This window comes from Lactuca saligna, chromosome 3, assembly GCF_052625555.1.
Source record: "Lactuca saligna cultivar CGN05327 chromosome 3, ASM5262555v1, whole genome shotgun sequence".
NCBI classification, from domain to species: domain Eukaryota; kingdom Viridiplantae; phylum Streptophyta; class Magnoliopsida; order Asterales; family Asteraceae; genus Lactuca; species Lactuca saligna.
In genome coordinates, this window is record NC_136419.1 from 189,924,457 (window position 1) to 189,938,561 (window position 14,105).

The 14,105-nt window shown below is 34.3% G+C and overlaps 1 protein-coding gene across 1 annotated transcript; it reads right to left on the reverse strand.

Annotated features, from left to right (window-relative positions):
• Positions 1–5,395: 5,395 nt before the first annotated feature.
• On the reverse strand, positions 5,396–8,429 carry LOC145037650 (VAMP-like protein YKT61). The gene is made up of 6 exons (XM_078986346.1): positions 8,118–8,429; positions 7,490–7,587; positions 7,286–7,390; positions 7,112–7,177; positions 6,109–6,195; positions 5,396–5,636 (listed from the first exon to the last, which is right to left on the reverse strand). Exons 1-6 carry the CDS (start codon positions 8,311–8,313, stop codon positions 5,586–5,588), a joined length of 603 nt encoding a protein of 200 aa, XP_078842472.1. The 5' UTR covers positions 8,314–8,429; the 3' UTR covers positions 5,396–5,585.
• Positions 8,430–14,105: the final 5,676 nt, after the last annotated feature.

Below are 14,105 nucleotides of genomic sequence, written 5' to 3' on the forward strand. Positions count from 1 at the left end.
CATACGCTTCGGGTATAGGATCGATTGTAAATGCTATAGTATTTTACCATTCTAAAATTTTCCAAATGTCTAGCGCATTAAGAGGGAAAAAGGAATAGAATTGGTTTTGACTGAAAGAATTTAACAACTATCAAAGGACGATCCAAAGTTCGCTGAGGATTGATCGCTTGTAAGTAGTTGGAAGTATGGCATTGGATGGACCATATCGACATTATTATGAATAGATAAGATTCTATTAAGAATGAGTTGTCATATGGCAAATGTGGAAATGTTTCCATATTGGGAGTTGGATATTGAGAGTCTATGCCTAGATTAGAAACTTTTATGCAAGAAGGATGTTCAAAGGAATGTACTTTGAATGTGAAACTTCACATCTATGGAATTGTCTTGTAACAATTTCTAAGAAAGTACTTTGTAATTTCATTAGCTACGTCTTGGTGACTTTTGTGCTATGATTTTGCAAAGGGATCGTTGCATAAAATGTTAGAATCTAGCATATTCTAGTAGTGGCAAGAACCTTGTGTTCTTACACTAATAATTAGGATTAAGGAATTGTAAAATGAGCATCATTGGAAAAGTTTTCAGGTGATCTATTTCACAAAGCATGGACCATAGGAAACAAAGTGTGCATGTTTAGAGCATGGGACAATTGTTGGTATAATTCAAGTAATGAGTTGATTATCCAAAATATTAAATGATAAATAATGAGTAATCAATATGGTGGATAAATAGAAGGGTTTTATTTACTCTCACAAGTTTGGGGCCATATAGGATTAAGTATTGTTGTTATGTTTCAATTTGCATGTTTTGACTTCCAGAATAACTAGGTTATTCAAACATCCACAGTTGGTCATACGTTGGGAGTAGGTATGAATAAAGACTGTCATGAATCTGTCTATAGATTGTCTGAAGTGTTTAGACATGGCACAAGTTTTCTGCAGAGTTCGTGAGTGCTTTGATAAGATTAAAGTATTGGATTAAACCCACGCTCACTTGGATCACTTCACGGTTTTATCACGAGTGATTAGTGAGACGATAATATTGTATATTCTTGAAACCGAGATGTGTGAGTTGTTATTTGTTGGTCAGTTACACATTGATAATAAGTAAACGCACCAGTAACTTGGTGTTATAAAACTTATTGTTGTGTGTGATTCGATCAGTAAATGCAAACGAGCATTTGAGTCGAAGTTTATCCATTCCTTTTACCCAAAGTGGGATAAAAGCGATATATGTGGGCCTCTCGATGATTTAGTGATGACACCTAAGCGCTTGGCCAAGCCGGGACTAAGTTGATGTGTTCAATTGTAGTCTGTTATCAGTCGTCATGAATCGGAAGTCGGGAAATAGTATAGAGAGAATGATTGAAATTCATGTCTTTTGTCTATACGATATCTTGAGAATGGAGGAATATATAATCCCTTATCTAGAGGACACGCTATCTGATAAGATCAGAGTTGATAGCGGCTTTTGAAAGCTACGATTGCTGATCAGGTTCTGAAGTCATACGGAAAATAGTTATTAGACTTATCCAAGTGGGAGACTGTTGGATTAGTGTCTAAGTCCATAACTGTTTTGGTATGTACTTGACCCGATTATGAGCATGGTCCTTTTGGGTTGCCTTCACCATAGCAATATGTAGGATGATTTAAGGAGAGAAAGGTTTAAATATGATTTATTAATATATTATGAGAATAATATATTAAAGGAGAAATCATATTGTTTAATTAATATTGGTCAAGAATTAATTAAGAATTAATTTTGTGGTTAAAAGAGATTAATTAAACTTAGGGGACTAAAGTTGTAATTATAAGATAATTATAATTGGGCTATGGATCACCTAATAATATATAGGTTGAACGAATTCTATGGGAAGCCCATTAGAAATCGTCCAAGGGATATGTTTAAGGAGTCCATGGGCTGCTTAGGGCCTAAGCAGTCAGATTAGGGTTTCCTAGTTGTAAACCCTAATAGCCTACATGTATAAAAGGGACCCTTAAGCCCCAAAACGTGGACAACACTTCCATTAGGGTTTCCAGCCGTTTTTGGTGCCTCCTTTTCTTCTCCTCTTCATCCAAGTTGCATATGGTGTTTGTGACTCCATTAGAGGTACTACATTTGTGGTACTTGCTTTCAAGAGCTAAGGAAATTCAAGGAACTAGTTGTTATTGCTATATAACAACAAAAGGTATGTATTCTAGCTTTATATATGAATTTCGAAAATTATAGTAGCATGCCAGGTTTCTTTTTGTGTTCATAAAGTTGTATAACTAATAGTGAAAACATAGATCCAATACTAGGGTTGCATGCACACATAGGATTGTTTGTATAAAACCCATCACATACTACCTTCCACATCTATCCTTACTTTCCTTAAGGATTGCCCTAAACTCGCTAAGTCACTTATATTCATACAATTAACCTTCATCAAGATAAGGCTCCCAACACTAAATCGCTTCCTATGTTTTCCTAGGGCAAACTCCACACCAATGTCCACCATTAGTCTCAGAAGAAACTCCTACTAACTTCCTCTAACTAGGTCATGGATACAATTACATATCACCGAAACCAAATAATTCTTCAATTGGGAGGAATCACAATACAATGGTTAGACTCAAACAAGAGCTACGCAATAGAGTTAAAACCTAACCTTCTAAAATTATCTAGTCTCAGTAATATGTAACTTAACATATTTTCTTACTAGTTAGTTGAAACTAGTGAGAACTCCTACAAAAGCACAAAGCAAGCAACGTTCGAGCATCGAGTAATCAAAACCAAACATAACCTAATCAGGCCATCCTATCATTGATTGATCAGGACTAGCATGCAAGTCTACAAGCTCATGCAATAGGCATACAAAGACATCTCCCTAGCATTCTATCAGGCATTTATTGAGCAGATCCTTAGCCTAACTAGCATGCAATTTAAGATTCAGAAATCAAATCATATAAGATAACATGTATGGGTATTTTGGGAAAACTTACTTAAGATCGGTCGATTGCATGCACCACACCCCTTTCTTATATTAGAAAACCCTTTTCTTTAAAAAAAATTTCTTTTTGAAATATTATTTACCAATTCCTCAGTTTGAGTTTAGACACACCCGAGAGTATGTCTGAATCCCTCAAACTAAGGTTCTGATATCAACTTGTAACATCCCAAAAATAAGGCCCAAAAATTTAATTTTTCAAATAATAAAACAATATCCCAAAACATCATCATAAGTCTCAAAGGATCAAATGTAGCAAAACACCACAAATTATCGGAGTCATCATGAAAATGCGAAACTATATCATGTGTGCACTGTAATCACTCCGAGCTCTTCTATTTTGCACCGGAAGTACCTGAAATATAAACTGAAAATCATAAGAACGAAGCATAGAGAGTTTCCCCAAAATACCACGTACCATACATATCAAACATATAATGGGCCTCGCCCGATAAGTGTAACGGGCCCTACCCTAACTCGTATAATGGGTTCCGCCCACTAAGTGGAACGGTCCTCGCCCTAACTTGCGGAACGAGACCCTCCTACTGAGTATAAGGGGCCTCGCCCTAACTCTCACAATGGACCCCGCCCAACATAAAAACATACAAGTATAACAAGTAATGACATACAGATTACCTATTGGGCCCCACCCACTAAGCATACATACACATGCAAGAGTCACCCTAACATCATAAACCATGGTCGGCATTGGTACCTTCGACCTATTAAACACAGTGAGGAAGACTCACCTTAGACTGCTGAATCTCATAGATAAACCTCTGACTGCTGGCCCGCTAAAATCCCCGTGCTATCAATATAAAATAACATCCAATTAATAATTGGATTCCGACTCATACTAAGAGTCCAAACTAGGGTAAAATACCTTTTTACCCTTTCCTAACTTGGCCCAAGGCCAAGTACCAATCCAACTGTCCAAAGGCCCAAACTCCAAAATGATCTCCCAAGGACCAAATATGGCCCAATTTTACAAATTGGTCCCAAATCCCTTTCTGGGACTTCAACCAAAAGAGTCCAAACTAGAAAGTTGATGGTCCAACAAAGACCTAAACTCCTAAGGTCCACATATGGCCTAAAATCGAGAATCCCAAAACCGAAGCTCATCATGTGAATGAAGAAAGTAGTGGAGTTGGATTTTTCTTCTATCGATTTCTTGGAGCTCCGATTACCGATGACAACCCATCCGTTCTGAATTTACTAGCTAACCTGCACTACCGCCGAGGAGGCCGTGTCTCGCTCCCCTTCCTCTTTGTTATTCTTCTAATTGTAGATGAAACACACGAGCACACAAACACATTTTTGTTTTCTGTTCTCACTCCCTTCAATGTTACGGAACGACTTTGAGGTAATAAAGTTTTAATTTTTTTTTCATATATATATATATATATATATATATATATATATATATATATATATAGAGAGAGAGAGAGAGAGAGAGAGAGAGACTCAAGTTATTTATTTTCTTTTTCTTTTTTGTTTTAAAATAGATTTAAATAAAAAACAAAAATATATTAAAAATATAAATAAGTTTTTTATATGGATGAGAAGACTATTTGTTAAAAGTTTTTTTTTGAAATTAAAGAAATATGTATTTGGATTTTTAAACTTAAGGGCGTAAACCACATGACATTTATGAGGTTGACCAAAATATCATGTTACAGACTTTACTATCACGAGAGGTAACTGAATATGAAAGTTGATCCAAATTGATGTATTTGACATTTTATTTTTTAGATATCCATTTTCTATTATACAATCTTGGACAACGTTTTACTCCTTTATACGAATTTAGTACTTTAGTCTTTTACAAATTCTCCATCTTATTTATTTATTTATTTTTTTTTTTTAAACCGTTGCTGATACATATTTTTTTCTAAACTTCTTCTTCGGTAAATTCATTTTTCAAATTTCATTTTTAATTTTTTTTTTAATTTATAAGAAAAACTAATTTGTAAAGAATAACTCTCATAAAACTTGATAGTTAGAGCAATTTTGCAAAAAAAAAAACAAAAAAACAAAAAAAAAATTAGAATCAAATTCATTAAAAAAAAATTAAAAATTAAGTCATAATATTAAAAGAAAATGAAGTAGGGTAACTACGTAAATTTGCTATACCAAGTCATAATAATCAATTTGTAACAAGTTTTATACTCGCTTACCTCTCGAAATATATTAAAAATATATAAAATGGTATTCTAGATATGTTAAAAATAATTAGTTGGCAATAAATAACATCATCCCATATTATTTAAAGAAGTGATTCGTACACAACAGTTTTTTATCATATACAACAATTTATGCATTATATAGTTGTACAATATCACATCTTTTCTTTTATAAATTTACCTTACCTTAGATTTAATAAAACCTTTCATACCTTCGGTGACATTTTTAATAAATTTATCAGGTTTTCTTTTACTTTTATACAATAATACAATCACATATAAATCCAACATATATTACAAAATATATATCCCAAGAGTGGAAAGTGTAACGCCCTATTCAATCCAACAAGCAACCAAATAGAAAAATACGTAAATGCAAAACAATTCAACACAACCAAATCCGCCTTTCTTCCCTACAATATTGTACAACATTGGTTTGTTTTCTTCGCCTGTTTGTAGAACATCTGTTGATCATATAAAGTAGGGTTAAATGCAAGAAATAGCAACGTACTTTCAATGACATATTCAAAATAGAGTAAATTACACAAATAGTCCCTATGGTTTAGGGTAATTTGCGTGTTTGGTCCCTAACTTACTTTTTTAACACAGAAGGTCCCTACTGTTTGTTTTTGTTACACGCTTGGTCCCTGTCCTACCTAAAAAAACTATTTTGCTCTTGATTTTTTGATTTAGTTAAATAAACACACACCCAATCCCACTCCCTCACCTAAAAAGACTATCTTCCGAGTTAAAAAAATTAGTTAGGGACCAAGCACGCAAATTACCCCAAACCATAGGGACCATTCTTGTAATTTACTCTTCATTATAACAATTATAATTATTAAGTGGATTTTGTAAAGTACAATGTTTAAATAGAAAAAAAAAAAAAAAATGAAAAACACAATTATAAATTATTGAAAGAAGAATAATTGACACCTGTGAAGCTGTACTGAGGTCTGAGCTTTTCTCCACCAAACTGTCTAACTTTTCACCTCTTTCAAGGACACTATCGATAGTCTTGTGCTGTAATAAAATTAAAAACCATATTTTTAGCATCAAAATAAATTTTATTAAAATTTAAAATATATCATAGCGAATATATATATATATATATATATATATATATATATATATATATATATATATATATATATATATATATATCCTATATTACTTGTGATGTTTTAGGCTACATTTGTTAAAAAGGGATATGAGGAGAATCGACAGGCTTTCTAGGGTTATTTTTTATGATGAGAAATTAGAGGGTATTTACGTCTTTTCCACAAGACTATTAAATAAAAACTATAATGCTATAAGAACATCCACAATGGTTAACCTCTTAAAAGTTTTTTTTTTTTTTTTTTGCCACATCTGCTTTACAATAACCTTTTATTTAACAAAAAACATATTATAAGTTTATAAAAAACCTACTCCAATACATCAACCTTTTCAAAAGTTTTTTTTTTTTTTTTTAATTAACTAATTTATCATAATCTATCTAAATTTTTTATAGTTCCCTTATTTAACTTGTTTTTTAAACACAGTGATATTTATTAAAATAAAATAATATAATCGCTATCAATTTAATATTTTATATGGAGAGTATATTGGTTGTTAATAAAACAGATTAATTAGTGGAAAAAATAATAAAGATTTAAAATCTAAACATAATTAGGGGAGTAAACTGTAATATTATTTAATACAGTGGGTTAAAGGAAAAAATCACAAAACCAAAATAACCACTTATAAAACTATATGTGGTTGATAAAAATCACAAAAAAAAAAAAAAAAAAAAGTTCTCTTTCAAAAAGACTAATTCTACATTATTAATAATAATAACTTATGGACAAAAAAAAAAAAAAAAAAAAAAAAAAAAACTCCATTAGAGATGTATAAGATAGAAATTGGCAATTGGGTCAACAAAAGTCAACACACTTACAAGTATAATTTTTGTTTCATCCAATTCCCTCTGAATTTTCAGCAGCTTATCTGCTTGAGCAGGATCCTGAAAAATTAAAAAGTAAGCAAAGGAAAAAAAAAAAAAAAAAACAAAACAAAACAAAATTACTTCAGTTTATTTTTCAAAATCACTTGTGGAATTAAATTAAAAAACCTGAAATCTTGTCAAAGCTTCATCTAAATAAGGCCATGGTTGACTTTGATCTGTTTGTACAGATTTCCATGAGTCACCAAAATTCTTTTGGTATTCATCTAAAACCTAAACAACACATAAAACTTAATAATTAGTAATTTCATCATTTAAAATGAATTAATATAATAAAATAACATGAAGGTTGTATAAGATTAATAGGCTTACTTGGTTTAAAAGAGAAAATGCACTTCGAACTGGATAGTGATCATCCATAAACCCCAAAGCACAAAGACCATTTCTATTGTAGGAATGCACCTTGTATTCTGATTAACAAAATAAATATGAATTTAATTATTGAGGTAATACGTATATGTATAGAAATTATGATTGAGAGTTCACATCTAGCAATTAAGAAGAGAAATGTCTCCTGGGAAAGATTAGGGTTCTTCTGATTTTTAGGTTTCAAAGCTTCTTCCAAAATGGTGGACTCTTGAATCTTGATTAAATTGATTCTGTATCAAGTTCTATTAGAGAAACGCAGATCCGATTCCATTTGTAATCATACAAACAAATTGCGAAATAAACCAAAATTGAAGACGAACAAGGGAAAACCGACTTATGTTGAATGGATTGATTCGAAATTTCCTAAAAGTAAACTAAATTTCTTAAAACTGATTCGTCTTAATCAAACAAATAAAGGGAATTCAACTCAATTGTTTCTTAGATTTCAGGCCGTTAGAGGGAAAGCAGATCCGATTCGACTAATATATTCACAGAGCTCGTATGGCAATCGAACAAGTAAACTTAAAAAACAGAAAGTAAAGTTGAAGAAAGGGAAGAACGAAAAAGCTACCTTCGTGTTGAACGGACTGACGTTGCGATGGAGGCGTACGTTTAGCGACTGTACGACCAACAAAGACTATGAATTCCTTGACGCTAGACCTCTGGAAGTAACCGAAATGGCTGACGTCCGTGGCATTTGCTAGGATCACCGGATCCGACGATCCGTCGGGATTGCATTTGAGAACAAGCAACGCGGTGATCTTCATGTTCTCTGAAAACTGTAAATTTGGAGCAGAAACAGCGGAAACGCTTGTTTGATTGTTCCTGTGAAGAAGGTAGCAACAATGGCTGTGGCAGAAATACCTTTGACTTGCCCAAATCTTTAGAAATACTCGTTAGATAAGGAAATTATTTTTTTCAACTAACGTCAAAAACGGAAAACAATTTTTATTTTTATTTTTTTAATTGTTATTAATTATTATTATTATTTGATTATTAATTATTAATATTATTGTTATCAGATAAACTTACATAAATGAATGTTGTGTAACAATCTCAAAATATTAGGCATATTTTTAAAAAATTTGAAGTAAAAAAATCAATCATAAACATCACAAATCAAATGATCCAAAACATGAGTATATTGTTTTCATAAAAACATTATAGTAATCCAAAAATGGCATAATGTGGAAGTCATCAGTAGATGCAACGCAAACGCAACCCTGGCTTATTTCCTATGCTACTGAAAGAAACATTTAAACTCAAACCCTAAACATAATGTGTAGTGAGTTCTTAAAAATACTACATACCATATAATATAATAGGCCCCGCTTTGGATGTTAGACCGCGGTTTAAGGAAAACCCGGCCGGTTCGATCCGGTTTGTATTTTTACAAAAAAACGGTCTCAATTGACCCGCCTTCTATCCCGGGTCACGGTCCAACCAGTTGAACCGGCCGGATCGACCCGGGTTTTAAAACATTGCTCAAAACATCTCCAAGTTTGACCAAAAAGTCAAAATAGTCAAAAAGTCAACGGTCTAAGTCAAAACCGAAAACAATTTTTATTTTCATTTTTTTTATTGTTATTAATTATTATTATTATTTGATATATATATATATATATATATATATATATATATATATATATATATATATATATATATATATATATATATATTAAAGATATGAAAGAGGAATAGAAAACTTCCTAAATGTTTGGCAACATTAATCATCTCATCTTTTTTTGTCTGCTCAACTTATGTTTATAAAATTACTTACAACATTAACCCTTTACATTTATGCTTTTGTTCACAAACAACCCTTTTACTTTTATTTGAATTTTTCATAACCCTCACCTTTTATTATATATTATTAGTATTTAGTCTTTTGGCAGAAATGGTCCCTTATTATTATTATAATTACAATTATTATTATTATTATTATTATTATTATTATTATTATCATTATTGTTAGACAAAATTACACGATTGGTCCATGTGGTTTACCAGATTTAACATATTAATGACAACGATGGAAACCGAAATCACTCTTTTACTCCTAATCCGATTTTTTATTAATTTATATTTCTCTTTTTTGTTTTAATTTAATGTTTTATTTATTATAAAATACACACCCAATACCATAAAGTCACCAACCAGCTGCCATGACCACCACTGCCAAAGTTACATAAATGGTCCATATGGTTTACCCGTCATCATACATGGCAATAAAGTTCAATTTGTGAGACCATTTCTTTATTTTCACATTAACGGTCCATATGGTTTACCCTACTAACTTAAAAGACCAAATTACCCTTACAATAACGGACAAAAAACAACGGTCTATATTTTTCGGATTGGTTTTCTGGCCGTTGCCATACATGGCAATAAAGTTCAATTTGTGAGACCATTTCTTTATTTTCCTCATTTATTGCAAGAAATAATGATTTAGATTTCTTTACTTATGTAATTAGATTATATTGTTTATCTTCCTGTACTAGATTATCTCAATACAATTCAATATGCTACTTTACTTTACAAAGCAATACATTCCGACCCTGGCAATGCCGGGGAATCTTTTCTAGTTAATTGTTAATATTATTGTTATCAGATAAACTTACATAAATAAATGTGGTGTAACAATCTCAAAATATTAGGCATGTTTTTAAAAAATTTAAAGTAAAAAAATCAATCATAACCATCACAGATCAAATGATCCAAAACATGAATATATTGTTTTCATAAAAACATCATAGTAATCCAAAAATGGCATAATGTGGAAATCATCGGTAGATGCAACGCAACCAAGCTGGCTTCTTTCCTATGCTACCGAAACTATATGAAACATTTAGACTCAAACCATAAGCACAAAGTTTACCAAGTTCCCAAAAATACTACATATCATATAATATAATGGGCCCCGCCTTGAATGTTAGACCTCATCCTAAACATTATGGTCCTCTCCCCCCCAACCCCTCGTTTCACCATAGTCTTACAATCACTTATGTTGCTACATCTCTGCTACAGTCTTTCCAACCATGGTTCCACCATGGTCTTTCATACAATTGTCATGGTTCTCACATGGTCTTTCATACAATTGACATGGTCCCCCATGGTCTTTCATGTAAGAGTCACAAAGATAACTAGCACCCTACAAAGTATTAAGTATATTAGAAAACTCATCTAATCAAAGGGATGTAATCCACTACTCGAATCCTATAAAATCAACTATAGGAACCTCCTAAACCAATCATAGACTATAACTCAAAACCTCTCCAAGTTTGACCAAAAAGTCAAAATAGTCAAAAAGTCAACGGTCTAAGTCAGCAGTCAACCACCGCATCGTCGCCAACCAATGACTACGATGTGGCAACCACCCGATAAAACACTAGCGGATGAAACCTGCCCCCACGTCGTGCCAAGCCATCCTCTCCCCCATGGAAACTATCCTAAAACAACTTAAGGGATTAAGCCCTTAATCCATTAATCCAACCACTCATACTTTCTAGAAGGCTTCGTAGCACTTAAAAGAGTCATAAAAATCATAACTTTATGGACATGCACACCTCATGCATGTCTTACACCATTCTAGGTCAACATAGTGAAAATGACACCTTTAATCCTTGCATGATCCCAAATCACTCCTTACTTCAAGATCTATAAGATAAAACACTCACGGGACACTTTAGATTGGTAAAGTTGCAACCTTTAGCTGGACTTCTTCCATGAACTCCAACCAAAATGCACAAGAATGACTCAAAATGCTAGATCCATGAATTTAAAACCATACAGTTGAGAACTTGTGCACTTATAAAGTTCCAGAAAAATGGCTAGGGTTTTAATGAAATGTTTGAAGAGATAGAGGCTAGGCTTGGGAGAAAACCCTAACCCCAACATTCATTAAATAACACTCAAGATCCAATCTATAAGGTTTTTAACTCATGGCGACGCCACACTGTGATCACAATAAACACCATGTCCTAGTGACAAGGCATTCACCATGTCGTGGCAAGCTTATCACCACGTCGTGATCTAGTGTAACATCCCAATTTTCAAGACCAAAAATTTCATTTTTGATACAACGATTTAGAAAACATTTATAAGCAAACGTCATCAAGCCATATCATTTCATCAAACCACAATTACATGTCTCAAAACCAGATCATAAAAATAGTAAAAATATCAGAGTACAATCCTAAGAATGACATAGTGCGGAAATCATGTGTGTGTGATGCGTAGCTACCAAGCCAGCTCCTTCGCCTTCGTTGAAGAGGTAACTGAAACAAAACTGAAAACTGTAAGCATGAAGCTTAGTGAGTTCCCCCATCATACCACATACCATACATAACACATATTGTCAGGCATATCTGGGTGCCCAACCTACCCTGTTGAGCATATCGGGGTGCTCAACCTACCCCTGCTAGGCATACCGGAGTGCCTAACCTACCCCTGTCAGACATACCAGGGTGTCTGACCTACCCCTCCGGTTTATCTCAACTGGTTACGGGGAGTATTTCACCTCTATTACTACCACATAAAAGCATAGCATAATCATACTCTCAGGCATTCCGGGGTGCCCAACCTACCCTTTGTCCCTAACGATTGGATATGGGGACTATTCCCCCTACTTCCACTATCACATAATGTCATATCATACTAGCATGGAATCATAGAACATAGTGGCAAACCAAACACTTATCACAAAGACAATCGTCTCAACTATAATCAACTACTAGTGGGTCGACATTGGCACCTTCGATCCACTTCTACTGGAAGGTAACTCACCTCAAAGTCGTGTTGTAACCAAACCATCCTCAATGATGTAATAAATTCCCTCGAGTTCCTACACATAACAACCTTCCTTAATTTCCCTTTCATGGTTAACTCAGGTAAAAGTCAAATTCAAGTTCAACACCTTGGTCAAAGACAACATCTGATTGTCCCAACTCGCCAAGTTGATCCACCAACACGTCGAGTTCCATAATCCACAAAATGTTACCAGTCTCAATCCTACTCGTCGAGTCTTTCAAGAACTTGCCGAGTTCCCCTTCATTTAGAATCGGGACCTTCTACAAGTAACTCGTCGAGTTCATCCTTGAACTCGTTGAGTCCTGCTTCATGTAAGTTGGCACGTCTAGCCTTGGACTCGCCAAGTTCTCCATGAACTCATCGAGTTCTTCTTCATGCACCTGAGACTTAGTCTTGAACTTTCCGAGTTTGTTCTTGAACTCGCCGAGTCCCATGATCTTCAGGTCCATGAATGAACCCAACTGGTTGAGTCTTCTTCCAACTCAACACATTTCTCATTATCAGAAAAGGTTTCGGGGAAATTATTACCCGACTCGCCAAGTCGTATGAGAAACTCGTCGATTCCCTCCATGTCCATAACTATTCAATTAATTTCAGTCAGCCTTAATGCATCTAGAACATAGATCTAACCTCCTAGGGTCCATATTACACGTAAAGTTACAAACTTGACATCCATGCATGGATCTTCAAGCTCAAAAGACCCAAAAAAAATGAGGTCCACAAGGTGCATGGGACTCCTATGGCCATAAAGTTGGCACCTTTATGTCATGGGAACCCTCAATGGTTCAAGATCTGAATTTATACCCCCTTAGAACCACAACATCCCGAAGATGGCTCTACTAAAGCTTAGAAAAGGTAGAAACTTGCCCTAACTAGATATCTAAGAGATAAATGATCAAGGTATAAATTTTTTACCTTAAACAAGCTGGAAATGTGCCAAAGCTTTTGGATTTACTTGCCTTCTCTCGATTTCCCAAACCTCTTCTTTCTTCCTAATATTCAAACACACACAAAATGGCATAAAGAGCTTAAGAACACTCAAAATCGATTAGGGTTTCATGAGGATGGTTTGAGGGTGATGGAGGCTGTAAAGGAAGCCAGTTAAGGTGTTTAAATAGGGTGAAAACCCTTAAAATTATGGTTTCACCATGGCAGCTCTACTGGTCAAGTCGAGGCTTCTGACTCTTCGAGTAGATAACTTAAGTCCCGCGTCCCATTCCCACTCTATTCGACGAGTTTGGGCCTCTAACTCGTCGAGACCATAAACAAAATGAACAACTTAATATAAAAATACATACCAGGATCGGGTGTTACAAATCTCCCCTATTTATTCTAGACTTCGTCCTGGAAGTCTGTTGCATCTTGGAATAACTCGGGGTACTGCTCTCTCATCTCGTCCTCTGGCTCCCAAGTCCATTATGAGCCCTTGAAGTGTTGTCATTGCACCTTCACCAACTCAACCCTCTTGTTCCTCAGATCCTTCGACTTCCTGTCGAGGATAACTACTGGATGCTCGATGTAGTTACTATCATCCACGTGAATATCCTCTAGAGGTACCACCGCTGAGTTGTTTACCAATTACTTCCTCAGCTGGGAGATATGGAAAGTGTTGTGGATCTGGCTAAGATCAGCTGGCAGATCCAACCTATACGCCACATTACCCACCTAGGCTGCAATCGTGAATGACCCAATGTACCTGGGGCCCAACTTCACCTGCTTCTTGAATCAGATGACACCTTTCCAAGGTGAC

Excerpts from the sequence above, each read along its gene's own strand:
- LOC145037650 (XM_078986346.1), bottom strand. The coding sequence starts at position 8,313 with ATGAAGATCACCGCGTTGCTTGTTCTCAAATGCAATCCCGACGGATCG. Across the intron at positions 7,588-8,117 it reads TCAGTCCGTTCAACACGAAG|AATACAAGGTGCATTCCTAC; the intron begins GTAGCTTTTTCG and ends TTTGTTAATCAG. Across the intron at positions 6,196-7,111 it reads ATGAAACAAAAATTATACTT|CACAAGACTATCGATAGTGT; the intron begins GTAAGTGTGTTG and ends ATTTTATTACAG.